The 23140-nt window shown below is 52.0% G+C and overlaps 1 protein-coding gene across 1 annotated transcript in view; it reads right to left on the bottom strand.

Annotated features, from left to right (window-relative positions):
* Nucleotides 1–23140, bottom strand: part of MUC5AC (mucin 5AC, oligomeric mucus/gel-forming) — a 56083-nt gene that overhangs the window by 4470 nt on the left and 28473 nt on the right. The window contains exons 33-56 of the mRNA XM_068944100.1: nt 21844–23050; nt 21361–21777; nt 19789–19839; nt 18910–19182; nt 16675–16725; nt 15652–16086; nt 13144–14532; nt 12508–12555; nt 11488–11544; nt 10957–11013; nt 8940–9297; nt 8564–8760; nt 7646–7820; nt 7215–7465; nt 5556–5739; nt 4967–5162; nt 3769–3947; nt 3460–3529; nt 3048–3148; nt 2652–2683; nt 1649–1829; nt 838–942; nt 599–633; nt 106–222 (exon numbers count right to left, since the gene is read on the bottom strand). Coding sequence (XP_068800201.1) covers nt 106–222; nt 599–633; nt 838–942; nt 1649–1829; nt 2652–2683; nt 3048–3148; nt 3460–3529; nt 3769–3947; nt 4967–5162; nt 5556–5739; nt 7215–7465; nt 7646–7820; nt 8564–8760; nt 8940–9297; nt 10957–11013; nt 11488–11544; nt 12508–12555; nt 13144–14532; nt 15652–16086; nt 16675–16725; nt 18910–19182; nt 19789–19839; nt 21361–21777; nt 21844–23050 — 6166 coding nt within the window. The remainder of the gene's footprint in view (nt 1–105; nt 223–598; nt 634–837; nt 943–1648; nt 1830–2651; nt 2684–3047; nt 3149–3459; nt 3530–3768; nt 3948–4966; nt 5163–5555; nt 5740–7214; nt 7466–7645; nt 7821–8563; nt 8761–8939; nt 9298–10956; nt 11014–11487; nt 11545–12507; nt 12556–13143; nt 14533–15651; nt 16087–16674; nt 16726–18909; nt 19183–19788; nt 19840–21360; nt 21778–21843; nt 23051–23140) is intronic.

Genomic DNA, 23140 nt, shown 5'->3' with positions numbered 1-23140 from the left:
AAAGAAATATGGAGGGAATGGCATTGAGTCAGGACACTGACTTTAACTCTGACAGTTATTTGAACTGAGCAGGGCAGGAATTATTGACTGCAAAATAGCACTCACCGCTGGGCAGTATGTGTCACAGATAACAGGCTCGCACTTGACAAAGGCGCGATGAGGGCTTGAGGAATTAGAGCAGGTGCATTTTTCACAGGGACCTGATGGGATGACAGCTCCGGGCTAGGGGAAGTCAGAAAAAAAGTCATTATTAATCAATAAAAGCAAGTTACTTAGTGTACGTACGTCATAGGCAATACCAAACTGAGTTATGTATGGGCTAAACTATCCTTAAATACAATTTTGATTGTTTTATTTAACCAGAGTTTCTGTTGTTGGTAACATCAGTGCTTTGCATTTTAGAAGGGAAAATCTGTTACTATAGAAAGGAGAACAGATGATACTTTTGCCTAGAGGAAGGGTGTTCATATGCTGGCCTTGATTAAATGATTAATAATGTTTTATCATGCAGAATGTGGTGTATGATAGGAGTCTCAGAAATGTGGCATTCTTAAATTATGTGCAGGTATATTTTTATAGTGAATTATTATGTACTTACTGAATAGAAGGTATCGTTGACAGCACAACTAGGTCCTGTTGGTTTTGTAAGAAAGGAAAAAAGATAGTGATGCGTATGTATAAATTTTAAGAAGCAAAAATATGTGAAGAATCTGCTGGTTTGTTGTCCAGATATGATAACACAGCTAATTTGTATCTTTCTCCTATATGGCTTTTACGTTCAACAACTTTCTAAAATATAGCTCAGAGTAACACATGAAGAAGGTGCACATTACTTACTGCATGTAACAGAAGGACAGCATTTTCCAGGTTGTGTTGTTATAACTGTTTCCTGTCCCACTGAGCATTTGTGTGTGACCTCAGAGCACTGGCTAATGTTGCAGTCTGTGTAATGTAACAGAAGACAGAAAATAATGAAATAAGAAACTTTAAATGAAGCTGATTTTGTTTTGCACAAACAAGAACTTCGGAAGTTTCCCCTTGGGGCAGATATAGTGGTGCAGATGAAAATGCAGACAGGCTAGTCTAATGACTATCTCAATATATTTGCCAAGCCATTTTTGAAGTGAATGAGCTTTTCTCTAACCTTTGGAAAAAAAAGTATTGCCTGAGAAGAGTAGAGTAGTGATTGCTGGAAAGAAGTATTTCCAAAGACAAATTTGAATCCATTGGAAAATCTGATGACTCTCAGAGGTTTGGGAACAATCTTAAGAAATTTTTAAAAGTTTAAGAGATTTTTTTAAAGAGAAAATAAACTTTTGATAAAGGGATTTTTTTCATGGAAAAAAGATGTTTTGAATAGTTTTTGGTTATCATTTTGGTTAAAGGTTTTCTTTTTTCCTTCCAAAAATTAAATGACAGGAAATGTTTAGTTACTTTTCTATGTCTAACTGTGTAAAATCTATTGTCTTTAAAGCTGATCTATTCAGGAATCTAGTATATATTCTACAAGAAGGCTCTGGGAAGTGGGATTGGGAAAAAAAGCTTTATGAGATCAATTACAGGTATAAAAACCTGAGAAATTACTGCTTAAGTTCCCCGTAATGCATATAGTATATTCATCATGATAAAGAACTCAAATTGTACTTACAGCACTCAGTCCTGGTACAGCATGGATCTTCTGATATCTGTACCTGAACAGGCATATAACCTGGTTCATCGCAATATTCTGGTTTTGTCAGAGGAGGACATTTGGGTCTTGTACAGTGCACTTTAAGAGTACGTTTGTCACAGACACATTCCTGGCAATCCTTCATCCATTTTTCTCCTGGCTGTAAAAAAAAAAAAGGAAAAAAAAAAGAATGTATACATTCAAAATAAAATCAGTCTTTTTTTTAATAGTTTACTTATTCATGGATATAGTGATACCTGATTACATCAGCATTTTCATATTTCTAATATTTCTAGATTTTATAAGAAACCCTTAGACTGAAACTATTTTAGGAAAAGATCCTGGAGGTCACAAAACGTTCTAAACATGTCCATATATCTATCAATGTTTGTTTATTTATGGAGTTAGTGTGAGAGATAGAAAGGGTGTAAAGGAGAAGTGACTGAGCCTTGCATGTATTTTTATATATGAAGTTATCATATCACATACTTTATTTGCACATTAGATTACAGAGAGAAGTTTGTATAATTTTTGTGCAATTGAGAACCTAAGAATGCAACTTGTCAGCATTTTCAGCAACAGATAAACTCTATTACTCATCTGTTGATTTGTCTCTAGTAACTTTAGTTGGTCCAATTTATGGAAATAAAAGAAGCAGATATGCCAAGTTTCCACTACTATCATCTGTTCTTTTCTCTCTCTGTCCCTCTGTTTCTCTCTCTCTCTTTTTTTTTTTTTTTAATATGAGGTGATGGTTATTGAAGGACTATCCCATCACTTACCTTTTAATAATGTCTCGGGAAGTAACATGGGATTTCAGCTATGAAACTCACAATTATTTTTAAGACTTAAGGGGAACAAACATTTGGAAAAAAACCTAAAATCTCCTCAACCTAAGCAAAATTTTGTTCTTGTGAAGCACCAAATGTCCTCTTGCTTCCCCTGTCTGTACTTGATATACCACACTGATTGTCATACTCACCCTTCTGGATATTCCATTTGGTTCCCTACAAGCTGAAAAAGCAAAAGAAGAGAGATTTACATTACTGAAAACTAATATAATGGGGTAAATCTGTGCAGGTTCAGTTTCAGATAGAGATACTGTGAAGATAAATCTTAACAAGAAATTGAATATGCAAAGTAATCTTTCAGAAATGAAGGACAGAATTTCTCCATCTTGCCATGTCTGACATAAATAAGGAAGGTGGGAAGAAGGGAGTACAGATCATTATTCAATTTTTAGATGGGGAGACTAAAAGAGCTTAAATAAACTAAATTGATTTGCCTATGATCTGACCATGTGAAAATGGCAGTGGAACTCCATTGACTCCCAGTCCAGATTTCTATTTATTCCCCAAACTAAATACAGAGTACTTACAACAGTCAGAGACACAGATGTTGCTGTCTTCACTGATTAAAGTCTGTCCTTCAGGACAGAAACATCCTTCGGTTACACCATAGCCGCTGTGCTCAACAGAGCTAGAGTGGGAGGAATGCATACATTTGAGTACAATGTTTTTGCTGTAAAGCAGGAGAAAGGGCAGCATGTGTTGAAGGTCACAATGTCAGATACCAGGGAGACAAAGAATTTACATTTTTTGTAGTACAACAGGCAGTGCAGATTCATAGAGCTGATCAATGAGATATTTAAAACTTGAATAACTTATACAAATTCATACAATGAGATATGTTTCACTACGAAAGTTTTTAGTAACTCCATTTTCTAAGGATAGTGAGTGGGTAAATAGAGAAAAAGAGAAGCAGTTGTAAGTTTTTTGGTCTTTTCATACCTTGGCTCACAGGTAGCAGGATTAATGGGCCCACATGCCTTGTATACTGTGTTTGCTGGACAGTTGTATGCTATAAGAGAAAAGAAGGAAATAGATGAAAAATTGGTATCAGATACTTTTTTGTAGCAAATGTTCCTAGGTGTTTCTGGCTTTTCCTTTGTCATCTGGGGCTTCTGTTGGTAAAGACGCCTGTGTATATTTTTGTAGGTAAAATACCATAGTCAAGCATTAGATGCCAGGTGTGTTTACTGAATAAAACCTTAGTTAATACTGCTTTACACATACATTTTTGAGTTCTGCAGTACTTACGGCATGTAGAGTTGGTCTTTCCTCTCCAGTCAATGCAGATACCTCTAGCAGCACACTCTGTAGCATACATCTCCAAACTGGAACACTGTATGGAGGCATTGGGTACGCGACATCCATCAAAAACACAGCCTTTGAAAAATGGTTCTGGTGGTATCACATCATGGCATGGTTCAAAAACTCTTGAGACAGAAAAGAAACAAAAACCCTTTCACATTAACCTAAAATCATATCTTGTCAGACAGCACCTTCCTAGTTAAAGCCACATTGTTCTCTCTTTCAAGAAGGAACACGTTACAGGAAACAGAATTAACTCTAAGAATGGCCACCAGTCTGGGAGATAGGTTCAGGGAAGGAAAGGTAAGGAAATTTGAAGCCCTCAGGACTGTTCTGAGCCTATTTTTCTAAAGAGGCTAATGGTCATAATGTTTGTGTACGTGTACACAACTCTTCATCTGTTTGACACCACAAGTTTCTTGAGGCAGGCAATTGCAGTAGGTAGAGGAAAAAGGAATGCTAGAAGTGCCCAAGAGGTGGAAACATCTAATAGCTCAGAAGTTATAAGACACTACTGCAAGCATGTGGGAGAGGCTTTTATAAATGACCTAGCTGAAGAACAAGCTTTGGTCATAGTTCATACAGGTGTAGGAAATAGGTATGTAGCAAACAGGCCTTTGTTAGTGCTGGTGCTTTTGGAGCTGTATGTTTTATACAAAATGCACAAATACTGAAGACGCTTCTGGCTGAGATGTTTTTATCTGTTCTGTTAGCCTGGTTGGTTACCAGGCTCTTTACTGTTTATACTAAAGGTCCAGTTCAAACTTAAAGTTCAGTCTTTACTTAAGTTATCCAAGTTAGTAATTATACTAAGCTAAGAGTGAGTGGAAATAGCCTGGAAAGCAGGGAGGGAGAAAGATAACATAAATCCGTGTGACTGAAACCCAGAAAGTATGAATTCTGATTCTTGTTGTCTCCTTGATTTGCTGACTTCTCCTTTCCTTGCTCAGGTATCTTTGGGACTGAGCTCCTTAAAGAAGAGCAATTTCTTTTGCAAAGGCCTTTTACTACCTGTATCCTGTCATTAAGCTGATATTTTCAGATATGATTATGTGATAGGGCTATAGTTCTTAATCATTTCATAAGGTACTGAGAAAGCTTTGTCTAGCTAGGGAAGAGCAAATTCATTCAGTTTTTATCTTACTTGCTCTTGATAAGCTTGCAAAGCGGAGTTTTACACTGAGGCAACGGTGGAGGTGTGGTTATAATTGGTGGTGGTGGTACTCCACTGCATGATGTGTCGTTACCAACGTGCCAGTGATGAGCCATTTGGGGACAGGAGGAAATAATCTTACCACTTGGCAAGCGGCATTCATCAGATTTGCTATTTGAACATGTTCCTGGAAGGCATCAGAGAGGAGCAGGGTAAGTTGCATAAGCCACATCTGAGGTGCACAATACATACCAAATTTAGAACTGATTTGCACAAGAAATGTATCTATCAGGTGCCCTGCTTCACAGGAAATGCTTTCTCTACATTTCTATGAATTGTAATTTTGTTTGGGGCAAAAAAAAAAAAAAGACCAACCCCTCCCCAACCCCAAAATCAAAAAAGCAGATTGTCATAATATTGAGCTATGGATCTTAAAATAAGAAGTTTAAGACCAAAAGTGTTCTCAATTCCACTTTAATGCTATTTGAAACATTTCTGTCTATGGTGACCCTGCATAAACAGAGTGGGTGAGAATAACCATGGGAGGGTGGAGAAAGAATCAGTAGTGCATCTATCTTACCACACTGTCCTTCAGTGTTGTTGCCAAATTTGCTGAAGGGGAGCTTCACTGAGAAAATCAGCCCACTAAAGGTGATGGTTGCACCAATCTCTGGTATTTCAACAATCATATTGATGCCAAGCATTGAAATAGAAATGCCATCTTTCTTGAAGCCTGGTTGGACGATCTTCTTATTGAAGTAAATCTGAATGTAGGGTTAAAAAAAAACAAATTTCAGAATAAGAGCTGCTTTGGCCTAATTGTTTTAAATAATGTACTAATCTTCATAATTATGCATAACTTACTGCTGTACATCATATTCAATGACAGCTTTCGTTGCAATAACAACATATGCTACATTCATTTTCAGCTTGCGTGGCTATGTTGTTCCAGTGTGACAGAATAATAAAATAAGAATAATAAAATAAGAGCAATAATGAAGTGGCCTCTATATGCCAAGTTTGGGCAGACTGTGTGCTAATGCACATCATTCTAAACCTAAGTATGTTATTGATAATATCATTTTGTTTAATGTAAACTTTTCCACATAGAAAGGGATGATAGTTTTCTTTTAACTGCAAAAATGTTTCCACCATTGTTATGTAATAACTTTGAAATTGCTACAAAATCACATAGTCCCAACGCTGCATATTGCCTAGCATTGGAAGAGTCCTCTCAATTCAAGATGAAGTTTGAATGTGCCTGGTGCTATTTTTCCTTAGCTGTCATATTTATTCTTTAATCTAAGCTCTTCCATTTGCAGTCCATCTTACATGACCTAATGAAGGTGGCATATTTGCTTAATAACTTTCTGTCGGGAATTATTCTGCAACTTTCTTCTCATTGAATTGAGATGAAGTAGGAGTTAAAACTGCCAGTTCCTATTTTCTCTCATAGGGAATCACTGGACCTTTTCCATGTGGCTTTCTGACTGGAGTGAATAGAGCTTGGTGTGGCTCTGAGGGGCAGAATGCAGGTTGACAAATGTATCCTCCCACCTATTTGAGTTCTCTGACCAACTAATTAACTCCCCAGTGTAACAGTGGCAGCATAACTGACTTCTGATTTTCACCAGCCATCAACACTGATTTAGCATTATAAGGGCAAAGGGACACCCCCATTCACCCCTTTTCTTAGCTGTACCTCCCTTCCCAGCAGGCAATCAGAGAGGGAGTGAAGCCATGGCTCTGTTTGATGCCTGAGGTTCCCCATACAAAGGAGGGAATCCCTAGTCAGCCAACCAGTATGGGATACATACCAGTCTTCACCATCAGAAAAGAAGCATGCTTATCATCTGTTGCTGTGTTTTTTTGTAACGTGTTTACTCACATAAGTGAATACACAATATACTAGTTTTCATGAAAGATTAATCTTCAAGCAACAGCGCAAATATTCTTTCTATCTTCTCTCTGTCAGCTGTATTAGTCTGCTTCCTACTGTTATTTATATATACATATGCATGAACATAATATATTCATATTTGTACAGTGCTGTTTCTGATGTTTCTGACATTTGATTCCTAGAAATAGGTGTAATATTTTTCTCCTAGTGCTGCCTCTATCCTAGTCATCTCTGGGATATGATATTCTAACAGACTATATTTCAAATGAGAATCAGTAAGACCTATGAACCTTATTTCTTTTTAAGAAAAACAGAGAAATAAAAAAGTGTATATTTTACCACATTCTTCATCACACCATTCATTAGTTCACGGGTCAACGTCACATTTGTAGATTTGTAGAAAATAATAATCGATTTAGGACAGGAAAGTCCATCTTCTGAATCACAGTAATAATTGTCAATGTAAACACGGAAGTTGTCATATTTAGGTACAATCTGTTTCACTAGGACATAAGTGCAGTTTTGAAGGAAAGTGTAGTAGATTCCATCAAAAGTAATATAATGAGGATCACCCCATCCGCTGCACACACCTGATGGAGAGAAAATATTTAGGAGATTAATATTAAAATTAATGTAGAAGAAAGAATTTAGAAACTTAACCGAATGTATCACAATTTCTAGAGCAATCCAGAGGAAAAAAATCCCCTTGTATTCTGTGCAAAGTTTTGCTTTTTTCCAAAAATGCAATTCTTTAATTTACTGATGCTTACATTGACATTCATAGTGGTAACAGCAGCCATTTTCATCAGGTACCAGTATTGGTGGATATCTGTTAGCACAGGTGATTTCCTTTACTGGTGAGCATTGTGTTGGAATTACTTTTTCTTTGTTGTCTCCCTCACAGAGGAGTTCTGTGCAGTTGGATAATTTCATTCTTTGGCCAGGCTGCAAAATGAACAAAAATTGCTGTCACAGGAATTTGCAAACAGGTATGAACTTTATCCATATTTTTAATCTAATGGTATATAATGTTTCCAGTGATGGTAGTATTAGAAAGGAATATATGTTCCTGCTCTTGAATTTGTGGTATTCATGATTTGTAATGTTGACTACAGGGGTTCATACTTCTGACCATGATATGGACAAGCCAAAACTGTTACTTCCCAGATCTGGAACAGAGGCTACAATGCAAATCTGCACTGACAGTACAAGGTTGACAGTATTCTAGGCAATTAAAAAGGTGGCTTATACTGAAAAGGAGTGGTAGTTCCAGCTATTGCTTCTGCATGAGGAACTCTCCTGAGATGAGGATTTTGGGATAGGTTTTAGGTAAAGGGAATAAACGCCCTTTGCTCTGGCTACCTATACTTTACCTCACCATCAGTGCAGACCACTAGGGGGAAAAAAAAAAGTATGCACACATGTATCTCATTTATGAATAACATATATGTTATTTGGAAAAGATTATTGCTGCTTCCTTTCTCAGTATGCAAAAAATTCTATCAAGAAGGCACATAAAAATTTTAAATCATTACACAGAAATGGGAATGTGTGTTGTCCATCACTAACAATGTTTATTTTGGCAATCCTGACATAAAAGTTTTAAAGAATGAAAACTGTCTCTTTTTGTTGTCAACATAGTACTGATTTGAATTGAAAAATGTTAAAAGAACCCAGTAATTACATACCTTTAAGGGAGGGTGAGTACTAGAATAACAACCAGTAGGGGGAGCCACAGGAACTGACGTAGAGGTTTGGGGGGAAGTAGTTATGACAGGAGTAGTAAAGCTACATGATCCTGTGAATCGTTCAACTGAACATGATTGATTACAGATAGCATAAAAACGACATCCATCACTGTCTGTTCTGTTGTAAATCACATCACCTAAAAGGGGATGAAAAGGAATTAAAAAAAGAAAGAAAATATTTCTAAAAAAAAGACGACTATACAATATTTCCATGTAAAAAGCATGAATATATTAAAACTTACGAAAAAAATGATGAAAAATGAATACATAGTCAGATAGAAAGAGATAAAGAGATACATAAAAAATGTAAACTCACCAGGCGAATATATAGCACTCCCAATTTTACAGAAACACGGTGTTTGTGGGGAGATGGTGACTGTGGTGGGGATGATGGTGGTGGTAGAGCAGAGCGGGTTTGGGCTGCAGCAGAGGACGCGGATCCTGTAGTTCAGGCACATCTTGAATTTGCCGAGCTGGTCTTCGTTCTTGCACACCAGTCCAAAGTTGACGTCGCACTGCACGACCTGCCCGACGCGCTCGATGGAAACTTCGGGGTAGTCCTCCGCCTGGCACTGGATGTCTTTTGGGTGCCGACAGACTTTCTGTCCGGCGGCCCTGATGTGCTGGTAGGTTTCGAAGTCTCCCTGGCCGGGCCCCGAGGAGGGGAAGTCGACGTCAAACCACTCGCTCCAGGAGCACACTTCCGGGACGCAGGAGGTGGTGGAGGGTGTGGTGGTGGTGGGGGTGAGGGTGGAGGTTGGCGTGGGGGTGCTGGTGACGGTGGTGGTTGGTGGTGTGGTTTCGGAGGAGGTGGAGTGGGTGTTGGTGGAGGTTGTGACTGAGGTGGATGATGGTGTGGAGGTGGTTGTCCATGGGCTGCTGGTGGTGGTGGGGCTGGTGGTGGGGATGATGGTGGTGGTAGAGCAGAGCGGGTTTGGGCTGCAGCAGAGGACGCGGATCCTGTAGTTCAGGCACATCTTGAATTTGCCGAGCTGGTCTTCGTTCTTGCACACCAGTCCAAAGTTGACGTCGCACTGCACGACCTGCCCGACGCGCTCGATGGAAACTTCGGGGTAGTCCTCCGCCTGGCACTGGATGTCTTTTGGGTGCCGACAGACTTTCTGTCCGGCGGCCCTGATGTGCTGGTAGGTTTCGAAGTCTCCCTGGCCGGGCCCCGAGGAGGGGAAGTCGACGTCAAACCACTCGCTCCAGGAGCACACTTCCGGGACGCAGGAGGTGGTGGAGGGTGTGGTGGTGGTGGGGGTGAGGGTGGAGGTTGGCGTGGGGGTGCTGGTGACGGTGGTGGTTGGTGGTGTGGTTTCGGAGGAGGTGGAGTGGGTGCTGGTGGAGGTTGTGACTGAGGTGGATGATGGTGTGGAGGTGGTTGTCCATGGGCTGCTGGTGGTGGTGGGGCTGGTGGTGGGGATGATGGTGGTGGTAGAGCAGAGCGGGTTTGGGCTGCAGCAGAGGACGCGGATCCTGTAGTTCAGGCACATCTTGAATTTGCCGAGCTGGTCTTCGTTCTTGCACACCAGTCCAAAGTTGACGTCGCACTGCACGACCTGCCCGACGCGCTCGATGGAAACTTCGGGGTAGTCCTCCGCCTGGCACTGGATGTCTTTTGGGTGCCGACAGACTTTCTGTCCGGCGGCCCTGATGTGCTGGTAGGTTTCGAAGTCTCCCTGGCCGGGCCCCGAGGAGGGGAAGTCGACGTCAAACCACTCGCTCCAGGAGCACACTTCCGGGACGCAGGAGGTGGTGGAGGGTGTGGTGGTGGTGGGGGTGAGGGTGGAGGTTGGCGTGGGGGTGCTGGTGACGGTGGTGGTTGGTGGTGTGGTTTCGGAGGAGGTGGAGTGGGTGCTGGTGGAGGTTGTGACTGAGGTGGATGATGGTGTGGAGGTGGTTGTCCATGGGCTGCTGGTGGTGGTGGGGCTGGTGGTGGGGATGATGGTGGTGGTAGAGCAGAGCGGGTTTGGGCTGCAGCAGAGGACGCGGATCCTGTAGTTCAGGCACATCTTGAATTTGCCGAGCTGGTCTTCGTTCTTGCACACCAGTCCAAAGTTGACGTCGCACTGCACGACCTGCCCGACGTGCTCGATGGAAACTTCGGGGTAGTCCTCCGCCTGGCACTGGATGTCTTTTGGGTGCCGACAGACTTTCTGTCCGGCGGCCCTGATGTGCTGGTAGGTTTCGAAGTCTCCCTGGCCGGGCCCCGAGGAGGGGAAGTCGACGTCAAACCACTCGCTCCAGGAGCACACTTCCGGGACGCAGGTGGTGGTGGAGGGTGTGGTGGTGGTGGGGGTGAGGGTGGAGGTTGGCGTGGGGGTGCTGGTGACGGTGGTGGTTGGTGGTGTGGTTTCGGAGGAGGTGGAGTGGGTGCTGGTGGAGGTTGTGACTGAGGTGGATGATGGTGTGGAGGTGGTTGTCCATGGGCTGCTGGTGGTGGTGGGGCTGGTGGTGGGGATGATGGTGGTGGTAGAGCAGAGCGGGTTTGGGCTGCAGCAGAGGACGCGGATCCTGTAGTTCAGGCACATCTTGAATTTGCCGAGCTGGTCTTCGTTCTTGCACACCAGTCCAAAGTTGACGTCGCACTGCACGACCTGCCCGACGCGCTCGATGGAAACTTCGGGGTAGTCCTCCGCCTGGCACTGGATGTCTTTTGGGTGCCGACAGACTTTCTGTCCGGCGGCCCTGATGTGCTGGTAGGTTTCGAAGTCTCCCTGGCCGGGCCCCGAGGAGGGGAAGTCGACGTCAAACCACTCGCTCCAGGAGCACACTTCCGGGACGCAGGAGGTGGTGGAGGGTGTGGTGGTGGTGGGGGTGAGGGTGGAGGTTGGCGTGGGGGTGCTGGTGACGGTGGTGGTTGGTGGTGTGGTTTCGGAGGAGGTGGAGTGGGTGCTGGTGGAGGTTGTGACTGAGGTGGATGATGGTGTGGAGGTGGTTGTCCATGGGCTGCTGGTGGTGGTGGGGCTGGTGGTGGGGATGATGGCGGTGGTAGAGCAGAGCGGGTTTGGGCTGCAGCAGAGGACGCGGATCCTGTAGTTCAGGCACATCTTGAATTTGCCGAGCTGGTCTTCGTTCTTGCACACCAGTCCAAAGTTGACGTCGCACTGCACGACCTGCCCGACGCGCTCGATGGAAACTTCGGGGTAGTCCTCCGCCTGGCACTGGATGTCTTTTGGGTGCCGACAGACTTTCTGTCCGGCGGCCCTGATGTGCTGGTAGGTTTCGAAGTCTCCCTGGCCGGGCCCCGAGGAGGGGAAGTCGACGTCAAACCACTCGCTCCAGGAGCACACTTCCGGGACGCAGGAGGTGGTGGAGGATGTGGTGGTGGTGGGGGTGAGGGTGGAGGTTGGCGTGGGGGTGCTGGTGACGGTGGTGGTTGGTGGTGTGGTTTCGGAGGAGGTGGAGTGGGTGCTGGTGGAGGTTGTGACTGAGGTGGATGATGGTGTGGAGGTGGTTGTCCATGGGCTGCTGGTGGTGGTGGGGCTGGTGGTGGGGATGATGGTGGTGGTAGAGCAGAGCGGGTTTGGGCTGCAGCAGAGGACGCGGATCCTGTAGTTCAGGCACATCTTGAATTTGCCGAGCTGGTCTTCGTTCTTGCACACCAGTCCAAAGTTGACGTCGCACTGCACGACCTGCCCGACGCGCTCGATGGAAACTTCAGGGTAGTCCTCCGCCTGGCACTGGATGTCTTTTGGGTGCCGACAGACTTTCTGTCCGGCGGCCCTGATGTGCTGGTAGGTTTCGAAGTCTCCCTGGCCGGGCCCCGAGGAGGGGAAGTCGACGTCAAACCACTCGCTCCAGGAGCACACTTCCGGGACGCAGGTGGTGGTGGAGGGTGTGGTGGTGGTGGGGGTGAGGGTGGAGGTTGGCGTGGGGGTGCTGGTGACGGTGGTGGTTGGTGGTGTGGTTTCGGAGGAGGTGGAGTGGGTGCTGGTGGAGGTTGTGACTGAGGTGGATGATGGTGTGGAGGTGGTTGTCCATGGGCTGCTGGTGGTGGTGGGGCTGGTGGTGGGGATGATGGTGGTGGTAGAGCAGAGCGGGTTTGGGCTGCAGCAGAGGACGCGGATCCTGTAGTTCAGGCACATCTTGAATTTGCCGAGCTGGTCTTCGTTCTTGCACACCAGTCCAAAGTTGACGTCGCACTGCACGACCTGCCCGACGCGCTCGATGGAAACTTCGGGGTAGTCCTCCGCCTGGCACTGGATGTCTTTTGGGTGCCGACAGACTTTCTGTCCGGCGGCCCTGATGTGCTGGTAGGTTTCGAAGTCTCCCTGGCCGGGCCCCGAGGAGGGGAAGTCGACGTCAAACCACTCGCTCCAGGAGCACACTTCCGGGACGCAGGAGGTGGTGGAGGGTGTGGTGGTGGTGGGGGTGAGGGTGGAGGTTGGCGTGGGGGTGCTGGTGACGGTGGTGGTTGGTGGTGTGGTTTCGGAGGAGGTGGAGTGGGTGCTGGTGGAGGTTGTGACTGAGGTGGATGATGGTGTGGAGGTGGTTGTCCATGGGCTGCTGGTGGTGGTGGGGCTGGTGGTGGGGATGATGGTGGTGGTAGAGCAGAGCGGGTTTGGGCTGCAGCAGAGGACGCGGATCCTGTAGTTCAGGCACATCTTGAATTTGCCGAGCTGGTCTTCGTTCTTGCACACCAGTCCAAAGTTGACGTCGCACTGCACGACCTGCCCGACGCGCTCGATGGAAACTTCGGGGTAGTCCTCCGCCTGGCACTGGATGTCTTTTGGGTGCCGACAGACTTTCTGTCCGGCGGCCCTGATGTGCTGGTAGGTTTCGAAGTCTCCCTGGCCGGGCCCCGAGGAGGGGAAGTCGACGTCAAACCACTCGCTCCAGGAGCACACTTCCGGGACGCAGGTGGTGGTGGAGGGTGTGGTGGTGGTGGGGGTGAGGGTGGAGGTTGGCGTGGGGGTGCTGGTGACGGTGGTGGTTGGTGGTGTGGTTTCGGAGGAGGTGGAGTGGGTGCTGGTGGAGGTTGTGACTGAGGTGGATGATGGTGTGGAGGTGGTTGTCCATGGGCTGCTGGTGGTGGTGGGGCTGGTGGTGGGGATGATGGTGGTGGTAGAGCAGAGCGGGTTTGGGCTGCAGCAGAGGACGCGGATCCTGTAGTTCAGGCACATCTTGAATTTGCCGAGCTGGTCTTCGTTCTTGCACACCAGTCCAAAGTTGACGTCGCACTGCACGACCTGCCCGACGCGCTCGATGGAAACTTCGGGGTAGTCCTCCGCCTGGCACTGGATGTCTTTTGGGTGCCGACAGACTTTCTGTCCGGCGGCCCTGATGTGCTGGTAGGTTTCGAAGTCTCCCTGGCCGGGCCCCGAGGAGGGGAAGTCGACGTCAAACCACTCGCTCCAGGAGCACACTTCCGGGACGCAGGAGGTGGTGGAGGATGTGGTGGTGGTGGGGGTGAGGGTGGAGGTTGGCGTGGGGGTGCTGGTGACGGTGGTGGTTGGTGGTGTGGTTTCGGAGGAGGTGGAGTGGGTGCTGGTGGAGGTTGTGACTGAGGTGGATGATGGTGTGGAGGTGGTTGTCCATGGGCTGCTGGTGGTGGTGGGGCTGGTGGTGGGGATGATGGTGGTGGTAGAGCAGAGCGGGTTTGGGCTGCAGCAGAGGACGCGGATCCTGTAGTTCAGGCACATCTTGAATTTGCCGAGCTGGTCTTCGTTCTTGCACACCAGTCCAAAGTTGACGTCGCACTGCACGACCTGCCCGACGCGCTCGATGGAAACTTCGGGGTAGTCCTCCGCCTGGCACTGGATGTCTTTTGGGTGCCGACAGACTTTCTGTCCGGCGGCCCTGATGTGCTGGTAGGTTTCGAAGTCTCCCTGGCCGGGCCCCGAGGAGGGGAAGTCGACGTCAAACCACTCGCTCCAGGAGCACACTTCCGGGACGCAGGAGGTGGTGGAGGGTGTGGTGGTGGTGGGGGTGAGGGTGGAGGTTGGCGTGGGGGTGCTGGTGACGGTGGTGGTTGGTGGTGTGGTTTCGGAGGAGGTGGAGTGGGTGCTGGTGGAGGTTGTGACTGAGGTGGATGATGGTGTGGAGGTGGTTGTCCATGGGCTGCTGGTGGTGGTGGGGCTGGTGGTGGGGATGATGGTGGTGGTAGAGCAGAGCGGGTTTGGGCTGCAGCAGAGGACGCGGATCCTGTAGTTCAGGCACATCTTGAATTTGCCGAGCTGGTCTTCGTTCTTGCACACCAGTCCAAAGTTGACGTCGCACTGCACGACCTGCCCGACGCGCTCGATGGAAACTTCGGGGTAGTCCTCCGCCTGGCACTGGATGTCTTTTGGGTGCCGACAGACTTTCTGTCCGGCGGCCCTGATGTGCTGGTAGGTTTCGAAGTCTCCCTGGCCGGGCCCCGAGGAGGGGAAGTCGACGTCAAACCACTCGCTCCAGGAGCACACTTCCGGGACGCAGGTGGTGGTGGAGGGTGTGGTGGTGGTGGGGGTGAGGGTGGAGGTTGGCGTGGGGGTGCTGGTGACGGTGGTGGTTGGTGGTGTGGTTTCGGAGGAGGTGGAGTGGGTGCTGGTGGAGGTTGTGACTGAGGTGGATGATGGTGTGGAGGTGGTTGTCCATGGGCTGCTGGTGGTGGTGGGGCTGGTGGTGGGGATGATGGTGGTGGTAGAGCAGAGCGGGTTTGGGCTGCAGCAGAGGACGCGGATCCTGTAGTTCAGGCACATCTTGAATTTGCCGAGCTGGTCTTCGTTCTTGCACACCAGTCCAAAGTTGACGTCGCACTGCACGACCTGCCCGACGCGCTCGATGGAAACTTCGGGGTAGTCCTCCGCCTGGCACTGGATGTCTTTTGGGTGCCGACAGACTTTCTGTCCGGCGGCCCTGATGTGCTGGTAGGTTTCGAAGTCTCCCTGGCCGGGCCCCGAGGAGGGGAAGTCGACGTCAAACCACTCGCTCCAGGAGCACACTTCCGGGACGCAGGAGGTGGTGGAGGATGTGGTGGTGGTGGGGGTGAGGGTGGAGGTTGGCGTGGGGGTGCTGGTGACGGTGGTGGTTGGTGGTGTGGTTTCGGAGGAGGTGGAGTGGGTGCTGGTGGAGGTTGTGACTGAGGTGGATGATGGTGTGGAGGTGGTTGTCCATGGGCTGCTGGTGGTGGTGGGGCTGGTGGTGGGGATGATGGTGGTGGTAGAGCAGAGCGGGTTTGGGCTGCAGCAGAGGACGCGGATCCTGTAGTTCAGGCACATTTTGAATTTGCCGAGCTGGTCTTCGTTCTTGCACACCAGTCCAAAGTTGACGTCGCACTGCACGACCTGCCCGACGCGCTCGATGGAAACTTCGGGGTAGTCCTCCGCCTGGCACTGGATGTCTTTTGGGTGCCGACAGACTTTCTGTCCGGCGGCCCTGATGTGCTGGTAGGTTTCGAAGTCTCCCTGGCCGGGCCCCGAGGAGGGGAAGTCGACGTCAAACCACTCGCTCCAGGAGCACACTTCCGGGACGCAGGAGGTGGTGGAGGGTGTGGTGGTGGTGGGGGTGAGGGTGGAGGTTGGCGTGGGGGTGCTGGTGACGGTGGTGGTTGGTGGTGTGGTTTCGGAGGAGGTGGAGTGGGTGCTGGTGGAGGTTGTGACTGAGGTGGATGATGGTGTGGAGGTGGTTGTCCATGGGCTGCTGGTGGTGGTGGGGCTGGTGGTGGGGATGATGGTGGTGGTAGAGCAGAGCGGGTTTGGGCTGCAGCAGAGGACGCGGATCCTGTAGTTCAGGCACATCTTGAATTTGCCGAGCTGGTCTTCGTTCTTGCACACCAGTCCAAAGTTGACGTCGCACTGCACGACCTGCCCGACGCGCTCGATGGAAACTTCGGGGTAGTCCTCCGCCTGGCACTGGATGTCTTTTGGGTGCCGACAGACTTTCTGTCCGGCGGCCCTGATGTGCTGGTAGGTTTCGAAGTCTCCCTGGCCGGGCCCCGAGGAGGGGAAGTCGACGTCAAACCACTCGCTCCAGGAGCACACTTCCGGGACGCAGGAGGTGGTGGAGGGTGTGGTGGTGGTGGGGGTGAGGGTGGAGGTTGGCGTGGGGGTGCTGGTGACGGTGGTGGTTGGTGGTGTGGTTTCGGAGGAGGTGGAGTGGGTGCTGGTGGAGGTTGTGACTGAGGTGGATGATGGTGTGGAGGTGGTTGTCCATGGGCTGCTGGTGGTGGTGGGGCTGGTGGTGGGGATGATGGTGGTGGTAGAGCAGAGCGGGTTTGGGCTGCAGCAGAGGACGCGGATCCTGTAGTTCAGGCACATCTTGAATTTGCCGAGCTGGTCTTCGTTCTTGCACACCAGTCCAAAGTTGACGTCGCACTGCACGACCTGCCCGACGCGCTCGATGGAAACTTCGGGGTAGTCCTCCGCCTGGCACTGGATGTCTTTTGGGTGCCGACAGACTTTCTGTCCGGCGGCCCTGATGTGCTGGTAGGTTTCGAAGTCTCCCTGGCCGGGCCCCGAGGAGGGGAAGTCGACGTCAAACCACTCGCTCCAGGAGCACACTTCCGGGACGCAGGAGGTGGTGGAGGGTGTGGTGGTGGTGGGGGTGAGGGTGGAGGTTGGCGTGGGGGTGCTGGTGACGGTGGTGGTTGGTGGTGTGGTTTCGGAGGAGGTGGAGTGGGTGCTGGTGGAGGTTGTGACTGAGGTGGATGATGGTGTGGAGGTGGTTGTCCATGGGCTGCTGGTGGTGGTGGGGCTGGTGGTGGGGATGATGGTGGTGGTAGAGCAGAGCGGGTTTGGGCTGCAGCAGAGGACGCGGATCCTGTAGTTCAGGCACATCTTGAATTTGCCGAGCTGGTCTTCGTTCTTGCACACCAGTCCAAAGTTGACGTCGCACTGCACGACCTGCCCGACGCGCTCGATGGAAACTTCGGGGTAGTCCTCCGCCTGGCACTGGATGTCTTTTGGGTGCCGACAGACTTTCTGTCCGGCGGCCCTGATGTGCTGGTAGGTTTCGAAGTCTCCCTGGCCGGGCCCCGAGGAGGGGAAGTCGACGTCAAACCACTCGCTCCAGGAGCACACTTCCGGGACGCAGGAGGTGGTGGAGGGTGTGGTGGTGGTGGGGGTGAGGGTGGAGGTTGGCGTGGGGGTGCTGGTGACGGTGGTGGTTGGTGGTGTGGTTTCGGAGGAGGTGGAGTGGGTGCTGGTGGAGGTTGTGACTGAGGTGGATGATGGTGTGGAGGTGGTTGTCCATGGGCTGCTGGTGGTGGTGGGGCTGGTGGTGGGGATGATGGTGGTGGTAGAGCAGAGCGGGTTTGGGCTGCAGCAGAGGACGCGGATCCTGTAGTTCAGGCACATCTTGAATTTGCCGAGCTGGTCTTCGTTCTTGCACACCAGTCCAAAGTTGACGTCGCACTGCACGACCTGCCCGACGCGCTCGATGGAAACTTCGGGGTAGTCCTCCGCCTGGCACTGGATGTCTTTTGGGTGCCGACAGACTTTCTGTCCGGCGGCCCTGATGTGCTGGTAGGTTTCGAAGTCTCCCTGGCCGGGCCCCGAGGAGGGGAAGTCGACGTCAAACCACTCGCTCCAGGAGCACACTTCCGGGACGCAGGAGGTGGTGGAGGGTGTGGTGGTGGTGGGGGTGAGGGTGGAGGTTGGCGTGGGGGTGCTGGTGACGGTGGTGGTTGGTGGTGTGGTTTCGGAGGAGGTGGAGTGGGTGCTGGTGGAGGTTGTGACTGAGGTGGATGATGGTGTGGAGGTGGTTGTCCATGGGCTGCTGGTGGTGGTGGGGCTGGTGGTGGGGATGATGGTGGTGGTAGAGCAGAGCGGGTTTGGGCTGCAGCAGAGGACGCGGATCCTGTAGTTCAGGCACATCTTGAATTTGCCGAGCTGGTCTTCGTTCTTGCACACCAGTCCAAAGTTGACGTCGCACTGCACGACCTGCCCGACGCGCTCGATGGAAACTTCGGGGTAGTCCTCCGCCTGGCACTGGATGTCTTTTGGGTGCCGACAGACTTTCTGTCCGGCGGCCCTGATGTGCTGGTAGGTTTCGAAGTCTCCCTGGCCGGGCCCCGAGGAGGGGAAGTCGACGTCAAACCACTCGCTCCAGGAGCACACTTCCGGGACGCAGGAGGTGGTGGAGGGTGTGGTGGTGGTGGGGGTGAGGGTGGAGGTTGGCGTGGGGGTGCTGGTGACGGTGGTGGTTGGTGGTGTGGTTTCGGAGGAGGTGGAGTGGGTGCTGGTGGAGGTTGTGACTGAGGTGGATGATGGTGTGGAGGTGGTTGTCCATGGGCTGCTGGTGGTGGTGGGGCTGGTGGTGGGGATGATGGTGGTGGTAGAGCAGAGCGGGTTTGGGCTGCAGCAGAGGACGCGGATCCTGTAGTTCAGGCACATCTTGAATTTGCCGAGCTGGTCTTCGTTCTTGCACACCAGTCCAAAGTTGACGTCGCACTGCACGACCTGCCCGACGCGCTCGATGGAAACTTCGGGGTAGTCCTCCGCCTGGCACTGGATGTCTTTTGGGTGCCGACAGACTTTCTGTCCGGCGGCCCTGATGTGCTGGTAGGTTTCGAAGTCTCCCTGGCCGGGCCCCGAGGAGGGGAAGTCGACGTCAAACCACTCGCTCCAGGAGCACACTTCCGGGACGCAGGAGGTGGTGGAGGGTGTGGTGGTGGTGGGGGTGAGGGTGGAGGTTGGCGTGGGGGTGCTGGTGACGGTGGTGGTTGGTGGTGTGGTTTCGGAGGAGGTGGAGTGGGTGCTGGTGGAGGTTGTGACTGAGGTGGATGATGGTGTGGAGGTGGTTGTCCATGGGCTGCTGGTGGTGGTGGGGCTGGTGGTGGGGATGATGGTGGTGGTAGAGCAGAGCGGGTTTGGGCTGCAGCAGAGGACGCGGATCCTGTAGTTCAGGCACATCTTGAATTTGCCGAGCTGGTCTTCGTTCTTGCACACCAGTCCAAAGTTGACGTCGCACTGCACGACCTGCCCGACGCGCTCGATGGAAACTTCGGGGTAGTCCTCCGCCTGGCACTGGATGTCTTTTGGGTGCCGACAGACTTTCTGTCCGGCGGCCCTGATGTGCTGGTAGGTTTCGAAGTCTCCCTGGCCGGGCCCCGAGGAGGGGAAGTCGACGTCAAACCACTCGCTCCAGGAGCACACTTCCGGGACGCAGGAGGTGGTGGAGGGTGTGGTGGTGGTGGGGGTGAGGGTGGAGGTTGGCGTGGGGGTGCTGGTGACGGTGGTGGTTGGTGGTGTGGTTTCGGAGGAGGTGGAGTGGGTGCTGGTGGAGGTTGTGACTGAGGTGGATGATGGTGTGGAGGTGGTTGTCCATGGGCTGCTGGTGGTGGTGGGGCTGGTGGTGGGGATGATGGTGGTGGTAGAGCAGAGCGGGTTTGGGCTGCAGCAGAGGACGCGGATCCTGTAGTTCAGGCACATCTTGAATTTGCCAAGCTGGTCTTCGTTCTTGCACACCAGTCCAAAGTTGACGTCGCACTGCACGACCTGCCCGACGCGCTCGATGGAAACTTCGGGGTAGTCCTCCGCCTGGCACTGGATGTCTTTTGGGTGCCGACAGACTTTCTGTCCGGCGGCCCTGATGTGCTGGTAGGTTTCGAAGTCTCCCTGGCCGGGCCCCGAGGAGGGGAAGTCGACGTCAAACCACTCGCTCCAGGAGCACACTTCCGGGACGCAGGAGGTGGTGGAGGGTGTGGTGGTGGTGGGGGTGAGGGTGGAGGTTGGCGTGGGGGTGCTGGTGACGGTGGTGGTTGGTGGTGTGGTTTCGGAGGAGGTGGAGTGGGTGCTGGTGGAGGTTGTGACTGAGGTGGATGATGGTGTGGAGGTGGTTGTCCATGGGCTGCTGGTGGTGGTGGGGCTGGTGGTGGGGATGATGGTGGTGGTAGAGCAGAGCGGGTTTGGGCTGCAGCAGAGGACGCGGATCCTGTAGTTCAGGCACATCTTGAATTTGCCGAGCTGGTCTTCGTTCTTGCACACCAGTCCAAAGTTGACGTCGCACTGCACGACCTGCCCGACGCGCTCGATGGAAACTTCGGGGTAGTCCTCCGCCTGGCACTGGATGTCTTTTGGGTGCCGACAGACTTTCTGTCCGGCGGCCCTGATGTGCTGGTAGGTTTCGAAGTCTCCCTGGCCGGGCCCCGAGGAGGGGAAGTCGACATCAAACCACTCGCTCCAGGAGCACACTTCCGGGACGCAGGAGGTGGTGGAGGATGTGGTGGTGGTGGGGGTGAGGGTGGAGGTTGGTGTGGGGGTGCTGGTGACGGTGGTGGTTGGTGGTGTGGTTTCGGAGGAGGTGGAGTGGGTGCTGGTGGAGGTTGTGACTGAGGTGGATGATGGTGTGGAGGTGGTTGTCCATGGGCTGCTGGTGGTGGTGGGGCTGGTGGTGGGGATGATGGTGGTGGTAGAGCAGAGCGGGTTTGGGCTGCAGCAGAGGACGCGGATCCTGTAGTTCAGGCACATCTTGAATTTGCCGAGCTGGTCTTCGTTCTTGCACACCAGTCCAAAGTTGACGTCGCACTGCACGACCTGCCCGACGCGCTCGATGGAAACTTCGGGGTAGTCCTCCGCCTGGCACTGGATGTCTTTTGGGTGCCGACAGACTTTCTGTCCGGCGGCCCTGATGTGCTGGTAGGTTTCGAAGTCTCCCTGGCCGGGCCCCGAGGAGGGGAAGTCGACGTCAAACCACTCGCTCCAGGAGCACACTTCCGGGACGCAGGAGGTGGTGGAGGGTGTGGTGGTGGTGGGGGTGAGGGTGGAGGTTGGCGTGGGGGTGCTGGTGACGGTGGTGGTTGGTGGTGTGGTTTCGGAGGAGGTGGAGTGGGTGCTGGTGGAGGTTGTGACTGAGGTGGATGATGGTGTGGAGGTGGTTGTCCATGGGCTGCTGGTGGTGGTGGGGCTGGTGGTGGGGATGATGGTGGTGGTAGAGCAGAGCGGGTTTGGGCTGCAGCAGAGGACGCGGATCCTGTAGTTCAGGCACATCTTGAATTTGCCGAGCTGGTCTTCGTTCTTGCACACCAGTCCAAAGTTGACGTCGCACTGCACGACCTGCCCGACGCGCTCGATGGAAACTTCGGGGTAGTCCTCCGCCTGGCACTGGATGTCTTTTGGGTGCCGACAGACTTTCTGTCCGGCGGCCCTGATGTGCTGGTAGGTTTCGAAGTCTCCCTGGCCGGGCCCCGAGGAGGGGAAGTCGACGTCAAACCACTCGCTCCAGGAGCACACTTCCGGGACGCAGGTGGTGGTGGAGGGTGTGGTGGTGGTGGGGGTGAGGGTGGAGGTTGGCGTGGGGGTGCTGGTGACGGTGGTGGTTGGTGGTGTGGTTTCGGAGGAGGTGGAGTGGGTGCTGGTGGAGGTTGTGACTGAGGTGGATGATGGTGTGGAGGTGGTTGTCCATGGGCTGCTGGTGGTGGTGGGGCTGGTGGTGGGGATGATGGTGGTGGTAGAGCAGAGCGGGTTTGGGCTGCAGCAGAGGACGCGGATCCTGTAGTTCAGGCACATCTTGAATTTGCCGAGCTGGTCTTCGTTCTTGCACACCAGTCCAAAGTTGACGTCGCACTGCACGACCTGCCCGACGCGCTCGATGGAAACTTCGGGGTAGTCCTCCGCCTGGCACTGGATGTCTTTTGGGTGCCGACAGACTTTCTGTCCGGCGGCCCTGATGTGCTGGTAGGTTTCGAAGTCTCCCTGGCCGGGCCCCGAGGAGGGGAAGTCGACGTCAAACCACTCGCTCCAGGAGCACACTTCCGGGACGCAGGAGGTGGTGGAGGATGTGGTGGTGGTGGGGGTGAGGGTGGAGGTTGGCATGGGGGTGCTGGTGACGGTGGTGGTTGGTGGTGTGGTTTCGGAGGAGGTGGAGTGGGTGCTGGTGGAGGTTGTGACTGAGGTGGATGATGGTGTGGAGGTGGTTGTCCATGGGCTGCTGGTGGTGGTGGGGCTGGTGGTGGGGATGATGGTGGTGGTAGAGCAGAGCGGGTTTGGGCTGCAGCAGAGGACGCGGATCCTGTAGTTCAGGCACATCTTGAATTTGCCGAGCTGGTCTTCGTTCTTGCACACCAGTCCAAAGTTGACGTCGCACTGCACGACCTGCCCGACGCGCTCGATGGAAACTTCGGGGTAGTCCTCCGCCTGGCACTGGATGTCTTTTGGGTGCCGACAGACTTTCTGTCCGGCGGCCCTGATGTGCTGGTAGGTTTCGAAGTCTCCCTGGCCGGGCCCCGAGGAGGGGAAGTCGACGTCAAACCACTCGCTCCAGGAGCACACTTCCGGGACGCAGGTGGTGGTGGAGGGTGTGGTGGTGGTGGGGGTGAGGGTGGAGGTTGGTGTGGGGGTGCTGGTGACGGTGGTGGTTGGTGGTGTGGTTTCGGAGGAGGTGGAGTGGGTGCTGGTGGAGGTTGTGACTGAGGTGGATGATGGTGTGGAGGTGGTTGTCCATGGGCTGCTGGTGGTGGTGGGGCTGGTGGTGGGGATGATGGTGGTGGTAGAGCAGAGCGGGTTTGGGCTGCAGCAGAGGACGCGGATCCTGTAGTTCAGGCACATCTTGAATTTGCCGAGCTGGTCTTCGTTCTTGCACACCAGTCCAAAG

Source organism: Struthio camelus, chromosome 5 (genome assembly GCF_040807025.1).
Source record: "Struthio camelus isolate bStrCam1 chromosome 5, bStrCam1.hap1, whole genome shotgun sequence".
Taxonomy (NCBI): Eukaryota; Metazoa; Chordata; class Aves; order Struthioniformes; family Struthionidae; genus Struthio; species Struthio camelus.
The sequence above is the reverse complement of the archived record's forward strand: the minus strand, read 5'-3'. Positions and strand labels throughout refer to the sequence as shown.